This window comes from Aethina tumida, chromosome 5 (genome assembly GCF_024364675.1).
Source record: "Aethina tumida isolate Nest 87 chromosome 5, icAetTumi1.1, whole genome shotgun sequence".
Lineage (NCBI taxonomy): Eukaryota > Metazoa > Arthropoda > Insecta > Coleoptera > Nitidulidae > Aethina > Aethina tumida.
The window spans coordinates 1,598,720-1,609,488 of record NC_065439.1 but is presented as its reverse complement, the minus strand read 5'-3'; the positions used below and the strand labels follow the sequence as shown (position 1 = coordinate 1,609,488).

The following is a 10,769-nucleotide window of genomic DNA, read 5'->3' as shown; positions in this document are numbered from 1 at the left end:
AATAATAAATAATAAATAATAAATAATAAATAATAAATAATAATAATAATAAATAATAAATAATAAATAATAAATAATAAATAATAAATAATAAATAATAAATAATAATAAATAATAAATAATAAAAATCAAAACATATAAATATTCAATAGTGTAAAATTTTAAAATTAGAGGGTACAAAATATTCGACAATAAAAAAATTCAAAAATGTAAATACTCCAAAAACAAAAAAAAAACAAAATTTAATATATGTATATATATATATATATATATATATATATTATATATATATATATATATATATATATATATATATATATATATATATAATATAAATAATATAAATAATTATATATAAATAAATACTTTAAAAAAATTTTAATATAAGTAATAAAAAATATAAATAATAAATATAATATGTATAATATAAATATTATAAATAACATAAATAATTAAATATAAATAAATACTCTAAAAACAAAATTTGCAAATAATATATATAACATAAATAATATAAATAATATTAATAAAATAAATGATATAAGTAATATAAAAATATTAATAATATATACAATATAAATAATATACATTATATAAATGTTATAAATAATATAAATAATTAACGAATAATAAAAAAGTTAACCAGAAATAATATATATCAGTTTATTTTTTTTAGAATAATATTTTTCAAAAATTTGCTTTGATAATACAAAAATACAATTTTTATATAAATAAATAATAAACTGTTGTTACATAATAAAAAATAATTCATTATTTTAAATTATTTGTTGTTTATAAAATGTTATCCTTTGTAAGTATTAATTTTAAGATTCAAAATTAATAATAATTTCAAATTTGATGCTTTAATTATACAATTTAATTAAGGGGACATTATTTTTTAAATAGTTTTAAGCAATTAAAATGAATTTATATTATTAATAAAAATTAAAAAAAAAAAAATAATTGATTATTTTTGAATTATTTGTTTATAGATATTTTTACTAGGAAAATTAATAAATAATATTTTAAATGATTTAGATAATTTTACTATATTATTATTATTATTACTTAAAATTATTAATAGTTAATTTTATTGCTTAGTTTTTTATAATATTTAATGTAACAAAATAAGTATAAACATATTTATGAACAATTTATTATGATATTTATTACATTAAAATCATTTTTATTTATATTTTCAATCAATTTATTATAAGTATTTCATTGAACTCTTCAGATTTGGTGCTAATTAAATAAAATTATGCTTTGTTTTATAATTAATAGTTAATAATTAAATTAAATTTCTAAAACATTTGAATCCATCTCAACGATTTATACAAATAATTTGCCTAAATAATATTTTTAAGATAATTTACTGATATAAATTCTATTGTGTTCGTCGAAACGAACGAACTTTCCTAAGATGCATTAATTCCAACAGGTCAATTTATCACTTGTAAGCCACTCATAAAATTTCCACTCGTCTTAGATTACAAAAACCCACGTTCACTTCGGTGGGAACCACTTGTCCTCCATCAATTTCGGCCGCCCAGCCCACCCGGGTCGACGGTACGCGAACAAACAAAATGGTAGAAACGAAAGAAAGAAAGAAAAAAGAAAACAAAAAAACAAATTAAACCGACCGAAGAACCAGTGCATCCGTCTTTTTTAACAGCATTGACCCGAATACCGGCGGTGAATTTCTCCGATCGGATTCCTCTTTCACCGGCCGCGTACGCGACGCAGGTTCATCGATCATGATCACCCCATAAATACACTGACCCACATTCCCCGTTGAATCCGTCCAACGACCCGATCCGGATGGCCGTCGGCCCAAGACGCGGGTCTCGTTTTTCGGCCCGTCCGGCGAAAGAAAGTGTTCCTCGGTAACCGGCGCACTGGGTCACCGGTGAAATCGGAACGACCGGTTCCTCCTCGCCGGACGCCTCTTCGGCAGAGGGAAAGTGCATCTGTCGACGACCTTGCGGCGGTGGGAGCATTGAAAGACATTTTTCCTGGTGCGTGGCGTTCCTCCACGGCGGTTCGGATCGTTCTGGTTGTCGGCGACGGCGTACCCGGTGCTTTATAAGTCGCCGACGAAGACCCAGTGACCAAGTTTCCGGTACAGCGGGACCGGTTGATGATGGTCTCCATGTTGCCTACGTTGGAATCTTAATTGTGAAGATTGTAAACTACTAGTTATGTTATGACGGGTCCATAAATTAAGACCTTAACACTTCGAGATCGTTGTTAAAATAAAACTTATCCAACTTTGTTGCTTTGTATCATTTCCAAAGACCCTTCCTACAACTAAACACTTATAATAAATAAAATAAAAGTCTTAAACTTGTTTTGCTACAAAAAATTTTATTTCTTCTATTTCTCAACATCCTTTTAAAAATATTTTAATATTCTAAAATTGGACGACTCTTTAAGAAACTACAAGTACACACGATTTCAGTTAGATGGCGCCTACAACATTATTTCACTTAACCTAAACTATTAGTAACACAAATTAATTAAATACATTTTAATTGGCGCATTTGTTTATTATTTACAGCCAGAACGAATTGCAAAAACATTCAAACCAAACAACAATGGACAGTTTTCTATTAAGCAAATTAATAAAACTAAATTAATGAAGACATTTCTAATCAGTGCCGGTCATTCCCAATAAGGTCAATGCAGAGATTTAAAACAGTGTCAATATATTTCGTGTGTGTGTGTGTGTGTGTTAAGCTGCATTTTTTGAATTTTTAATAAATATTTGTCTCGGTCACTTTCTATAATAAGTATTGGAAGTGAATAGTCGTTCCTAATCATTAAAATAATTGAATAATTTCAATTCATGAACGAGATGGCTATTAAGTATAACGAATCTAGTTTATGGTATTTAGTTCGTTGTTTATGTTAATAAAATTCACAGAAAATTAAGATTTTTGTCAAATATTGTGACATATATGAATTTCAAATTAGTAAATAATTAAAATATTTTACATTATTATTTATTATTGCATTAATTTCGAATAAACAAGACATAATTACAAACTCATTTAAACAAAAAGAGTAAAATATGGATAAATAGTTTAATATGCTTTAGATGAAACAAGACATAGGAAACTTAACCTAAAAGAGTATAAATAATTTGTTTTAATTAATTAAAAAGGCAGTTTTATAAATATTAATTATAAGTAAAAATAAATTATTAACATAGAAAAATATATTTTTTTATTTTATCATTTATTTTAAAATTAAATAATTAATTTATAAGAAATAAAAGATAAAATATATTTAATTCTAATTTAATAATCTAACTAAAATAAATAAGTAAAAATAAATTAATTAGATATAGAAAAATAAAATATTATAGTTTTTTAAATAAAAAATTACTAAAAAATTAATTTATAATAAAAAATTAAAAATATTGACTTCATTCAATTCATATAATTCACAAAATTCAATATTAGAAATATAAAAAATTGTTAATTAATAAAAAGCGACAATTTTATAAATATTAGTAATAAGAAAAAATAAATTATTAATATAGAAACATATTTTTTTTGTTTTATTATTTATTTTAGAATTAAAATATTAATTTATAAAAAATAACAAATAAATAATAATTAATTTAAAATAAAAGATAAAAAATGTTTAATTCTAATAAAATTTAACTATAATAAATAAATAAAAATAGATTAATTAAATGCATAAAAATAAAATATTGTAGTTTTTAATATTAATTTTATAATTAAATAATACATTTTTAAATTTAAATATAAAATTATTAATAAATTAATTTATAATAAGAGATCAAAAATATTGACTCTTATAAAGTGTAAATATGAGAAATAGAGAAAAAATAAATTATTAATAAAGAAAAATAATTTTTTTATCTTAAATTAAAACATTAATTTATAAGAAATAAAAACTAAATAATAATTAATTTAAAATAAAAGATAAAAAGTATTTAATTATTATAAATAAATAAAAATAAATTAATTAAGTACAAAAAAATAAAATATTAGAGTTTTTAATATTAATTTTATAAATAAATAACACATTTTTCAATTTAAATAAAAAATTATTAATAAATTAATTTATAATAAAAGATCAAAAATATTGAATCTTATAAAAAATAAATATGAGAAATATAAAAAAATAATTTAATTTAATTTAAGTGTATAAATAATTGTTTTATATTAATGCTATTACTAATTTTAAATTAAAAATAAATTATTAATATAGAAAAATTTTAAATTTTTATTTTATTAGTTATTAGTTTTATTCTATTATTTATTTTAAAATTAAATTTATAAGAAATAAAAGATAAATAATAATTACTTTAAAATAAAAGATAAAAAATAAATTAATTAAATACACAAAAAGAAAAAAATATAGATTATAATATTAATTTTATAATTAAATTATACATTGATTAATAATTAATAAAGGACTTAAATATTTAATTCAAATATAATTTTAATAAATAAAATAATAATTTAAAAATTCTAAATCTAAAAATATATAAATAATTGTTTTGATTTAAAAAAATATGGAAAAAATAACATTTTTATATTAATTTAATATTGCATAATTAATAATAACTAGGGAAAGTAATATTATAGTATTTTTAATATTAATTATTAATTATTAATTATTAATTATTAATTATTAATTATTAATTATTAATTATTAATTATTAATTATTAATTATTAATTATTAATTATTAATTATTAATTATTAATTATTAATTATTAATTATTAATTATTAATTATTAATTATTAATTATTAATTATTAATTATTAATTATTAATTATTAATTATTAATTATTAATTATTAATTATTAATTATTAATTATTAATTATTAATTATTAATTATTAATTATTAATTATTAATTATTAATTATTAATTATTAATTATTAATTATTAATTATTAATTATTAATTATTAATTATTAATTATTAATTATTAATTATTAATTATTAATTATTAATTATTAATTATTAATTATTAATTATTAATTATTAATTATTAATTATTAATTATTAATTATTAATTATTAATTATTAATTATTAATTATTAATTATTAATTATTAATTATTAATTATTAATTATTAATTATTAATTATTAATTATTAATTATTAATTATTAATTATTAATTATTAATTATTAATTATTAATTATTAATTATTAATTATTAATTATTAATTATTAATTATTAATTATTAATTATTAATTATTCAAACAATCATATCTTATTAGTGTCTTGAATTAATATATTTATATATAAAAAAATTGTATATAATTATTATTTAATTTATAAACAATTGAGTAATAAAACAATATTTAATAAAATTTGAAAAAATTAATTCCTTACTGTTTTCTTTTCTACTTTTTTGGTAACATTAAATATTTAGTGAGGTGTAAGTATCCATAAACAAAATTAATTGTTTAAAATAACTAAAGCAGTTAATAAATTAAGCTAAAACTTTGTTTCAAATATTAAAAATTAATGGCAATTAATTAATATTAATAGTATTTTAAAAGTATTTAATTTACTTAAACAGTTTTCGTTTACAAAAAACAATTCCTACTATTAAAATTTACCAGAAAAACAATTTAATTAAATTTAAAACAATAATTTTTGGGTAATAAATTGGACTTTAAAAAATTTTTGCAAATAAAATTAACATTAAACTAACCTGAACCTATTTTATTTATGTTTATAACATTAATAATTCATCATGCCTCAGTAATAAGTATTATAGCTTTGCTTTCCAACTAAAATCGAAACCATATCGCACTTAATTGATAACTTTTGGTTTTTTTCATTGTAAATAACGGTAAAATGCAACATTTTCAAATCTTCCACTTGTTAGAAACCGCAACACGAAAGTTGAATTGTAATCATATAGATTGTCGATTAAACATTACAATTAATCGGCAATTTTGAAAGCGAAATGGCACAACCAACAAATTATATAAATATACAATAGGATGGATAATTGGATGTCAAGGCGAAATTTAGGTTAGTAAAAGCTACTTATTTATTTAATCATTTTGTTTTTTGGCTTAGAAAAATGGGAAACACTCTCAACCACTTAATTAATGTCAGAAACCAATATTTCTTGATGAAATTTTTTGAAGACAAGTCCGAGACAGTTTTCCCACAGTTTTGGCAATATTAACAATAAGGCATAATTAAATTTTACTGCGACAATGAACAAAACCAGTTGAAAAATTATGTATTAGCTGTAACCCTCACTTTCTAAAGATGTTCCTTCTGTAACTTGTCACCGTTTAAAATGCCATTTTAACCTGGAAACATTAGAAAATGACACAATCAAGTTTACCAAATCAAGTTTTAGGAAAAAAATGATGGTGTGGGTACTTATATTTTATTTAAAACATTGTCGTTTAATAAAAAAAAAATCATTGTTGTTCTGGTCTAGTTAACACCAACTATGAATATGTCACAGCCAGTTTTCGTATTTGTTATTTTGGTGGTTGGTGCGAATTGTGGTGCCATCGAAGACTGCCTGGAGAAGGACTCGATATCGTGCATACAGCTGGAGGTGAGATTTATTATTTAAAGTGCTTCCTGCCTCGTCCTGTCTTTGACAGTTATGCCTCTCATCCCTCTTGAGGGACGTGAAAGTAAACAGGACACATTCGCAGGATTTTCCCCCTTTGCTGAGCTTAACGTTAATGTCCGCAGGTTTATAATTACGCCAAGCAGTTCTTCGGCAAAAGCAACATCGAAATGGGCGGCATATCCTTCAGCAACAGACGCGGCAAGTCGCTGGCCGGCGACAGGGTGTTGGAGGACCGGGTGGAGGCAGCGACTGACGTCGTCAAGAGGCAGACGGCCCTCGAGGAGTACGTCGTGTCGCAGGTCCGCAACATGTGGAACTACGGCAAAGTGACGTGGAATCCCCAAGAATCGGCCAGGAGTTTGGCCGGCTCAATCGGCGACATCAACGACCTGCAACAGTACGCCGGAGAAGGTATTTCAACCATTAATCCATCCATAAATTACGGGAAAAAGGCACGGGCCATTTGGTATTCAGGAAAAGTAGCAGCCGGTTATTTTTTATAACCGTAGCAACACCTAGAGCAAATAAATTCGTCGTATCTAATACATATTTTATGTTACGTACCTGTTGTGTCGTGTTGTCTTGGAAAACTGGCACAGATTGCATTCCTGGCCACTCCATAAAAAAGCCGGGCTGCTTTTCTTTCGTTTTAAGGGGAAATTAACAACAAAAGATTTACTGCAAACACAAAAAATAATTGCCTTCTATTTTTTTTTTTAATATTTGTTGTTGCTTTTATCCAGATGAAAAAGTTTTTGTGCTCCTCTGCGTTCCCAGAGGGCGTTAGCGCAAGATTTATTACCCCTATTAACATTTAATATCTACATTTTTGTCCGGAGACCATTTTTATTCTTCACTGTTCAGAACGGGGTGATAAAAGTTATTAGTTGTGGCAAAAAGCTTAAGAATAAATTTCTGTCCAAAAAAAATTAATTTCCTACCTTTATTTATTATTATTATTAATATTTTAATAAATATAAAATTTATAACTCGAACAAAAAATTTAATTATTTAATTACTTTTCCATATTTAATTGCCAAAATAAAACACCTATTTATAATTTTCTCTTAAAAAAAAAAACATTTTTCAATGTTATAATTATGTTTTTATTAGCAAAAATTGTGTTACTTAAATTAAACTTAAACTTTAAATTATTTATAGGTATTAGTCTAAAAATACTCAGTATTTGTTGGTATTTATTTTATTAGGTTAAATTCGTCAATTTTTGATTGTTTCATGTTTTAATTTAAATTCTATTAAAAAAAAAAAGAAATTCGAAGAAAATTTATAATTTTAACATTTGATTTTTTCACATTTTTACTCAGAAAAATTAAATAAAATATGTTTGAATCATTCAAACCAGAAAAAAAATCATATTTTTAAATATTTTTATATCTTTTTAATTTAATTTTTTCTAAATATATTATCAGAAATTTTGTTATTTAAACTTAAATTTCAAAATATTTATAGATATTATTCTAAAAAATGATTATTTGTTGATATATCTATTATTAGGCTAAAAATAATTAAATCCAAAATTACTTAATAAAATTTAAACTTAGTATTTATAGATATTACTATAAAAAATTATTAAGTATTTGTTGCCATATATTTCATTAAGTTAGGTTAGGTTAAATAATTTTCCAACTTTTTAATTTTTTATTGTCATTATATTGAAATTTTTTACTTAAAGTTGAGATATGTTGAAGAATTAATAATTTTAAGAATTTTTCTATATATTCTATGTTAAAAAAGAAGAAATTAGAAGAAGATTTATAATTTTAACAGAAATATGTTGACTAACATTTTGATTTTTTCAAATTTTTACTTCAAAAAAATTATATCTAACATTATTTAAATAAAATTTAAACCTCAAAGTATCTATAGATATTAGTATAAAAAATTAATTAGTATTTGTTCCCATATATTTTATTAAGTTAGGTTAGGTTAGATTATTTTCCTACTTTTTAATTTTTTATTGTTATTATATTGAAAATTATGTATTTAACATTCAGACGTTGAAAAATTAATAATTATAAGTATTTTTCTATATTAAAAAAGAGGAAATTAGAAGAAGATTTATAATTTTAACAAAATTATATTGATTAACTTTTTGATTTTTTCAAATTTTTACTCAGAAAAATTAAATAAAAGGTAAAAAAAATTTTATCTAAAATTATTTAAATAAAATTTAAACATCAAAGTATTTATAGAGTTTAGTATAAAAAATTATTTACTATTTGTTCCCATATATTTTATTAAGTTAGGTTAGGTTAGGTTATTTCCCTACTTTTTAATTTTTTATTGTCATTATATTGAAAGTTTTTTACTTAAAGTTCAGGCATATTGAAAAATTAATTAATTTTAAGAATTTTTCTTTACTAAAAAAAAAAGAAATTAGAAAAAGATTTATAATTTTAACAGAAATATATTGACTAACATTTTGATTTTTTCATAATTTTACTTAGAAAAATTAATTAAACGGTTAAAAAAAATATATCTAAAATTATTCAAATAAAATTTAAACCTCAAAGTATTTATAAATATTAATATAATAAATTATTTAGTATTTGTTCCCATACATTTTATTAAGTTAGGTTAGGTTATGTTATTTTCCTGCTTTTTAATTTTTTATTGTCATTATATTGAAAATTGTTTACTTAGAGATGAGACATGTTGAAAAAAAAAAATTAATAATTTTTCTATATTAAAAAAGAAGAAATTAGAAGAAGATTTGTAATTTCAACAGAAATATAATGACTAACTTTTTGATTTTTAAAAGGTTAAAAAAAATTATCTCTAAAATTATTTAAATAAAATTTAAACCTCAAAGTGTTTATAGATATTAGTAAAAAAAATATTTAGTATTTGTTCCCATATATTTAAGTTAGGTTAGGTTAAATTATTTTCCCACTTTTTAATTTTTTATTGTCATTATATTGAATTTTTTTTACTTAAATTTAAGACATGTTGAAAAATTGATAATTTTAAGAGATTTTCTATATTAAAAAAGAAGAAATTAGAAGAAGATATAATTGTATAACGTAATTTCAACAGCTAACTTTTTGATTTTTACAAATTTTTACTCAGAAAAATTACATAAAAAATGTTTCAATCATTCAAGCAAGAAAAAATTATATTTTCAAATATTAATTTTTGTTTTTAATCTGAAAAAAAAAAATATTTTGTTCCTAAACATATTACCAAAAATTTGTTAGATAGACTTGAATTTCAAAATATTTTAAAGATATTATTCTAAAAGATTATTTAAATTATTTGTTCATATTCACATATATCAAAGTATTTATAGATATTAGTCTAAAAAGTTATTTAAAATATTACAATACTATTTGTCCCTATATATTTTATTAAGTTAGATTAGGATAGGTTAGGTTAGGTTTGGTTAGGTTAGGTTAGGTTTAAATTGATTTTTTTACAAACTTGATTTTTACTCAGAAAAATCAACAAAATCAATCAAAATATTTTAATCATACACACCAGAAAAAAATATTATATTATTATGTAGAGATTTTAACCTCATTTAAATTTTTAATCAGCCTATCGTTCAACTAAAACTAACTCAACCGATAAATTTCAGGCAGAGGCAAAGCCAAAAAACAGCTCCGCATCCTGATCCCCCTGCTGATCGGCATCAAACTGAAGCTCGCCACCTTCGCCGCCATCTCCTACATGATAATAGCCGTGATAGCCAAGAAGGCAGTGATGGCAGGCCTGATTTCGTTGCTCATCTCCGGATTCATCGCCGCCAAGAACCTGGTGGAGACGAAGAACGCCCACCACGTCACCCCCTATCACAGTCCTGTCGAACACCAATGGGCCAACTATTACGGGGACGAAGCTGGGCATTATTCGAAGGCTGACAAGCAAGTCAGCTAGACCTTGACGACAATTATTTATTTATTTATTTTAGTTTATCAAATTTTAATTTATTTTTATTTATTGTGGATGAAATAAAGTCAAATTGTGTTAGATTGTTAAATTTAAGACAGTAAGTTTTCCTTCCAATTATCAATTAAGGTTGGATTAAATTAAATTTTAAAAGTTTTAATGGACCATAACTCCTGACACCCACAGAATCACGATTAAACATAAAATTTCTAATTACTCGGCATCTGCCACCTGAATGAACAAAAAATCATCAACTTT

The 10,769-nt window shown here is 21.9% G+C and overlaps 1 protein-coding gene across 1 annotated transcript; it reads left to right on the top strand.

The window, feature by feature from the left end:
• The first annotated feature begins 6,465 nt into the window (after positions 1-6,465).
• LOC109605208 (uncharacterized) lies at positions 6,466-10,551 on the top strand. Its single transcript, XM_020021772.2, has 3 exons — positions 6,466-6,581; positions 6,725-7,013; positions 10,201-10,551. Exons 1-3 carry the CDS (start codon positions 6,471-6,473, stop codon positions 10,497-10,499), a joined length of 699 nt encoding a protein of 232 aa, XP_019877331.2. The 5' UTR covers positions 6,466-6,470; the 3' UTR covers positions 10,500-10,551.
• Positions 10,552-10,769: the final 218 nt, after the last annotated feature.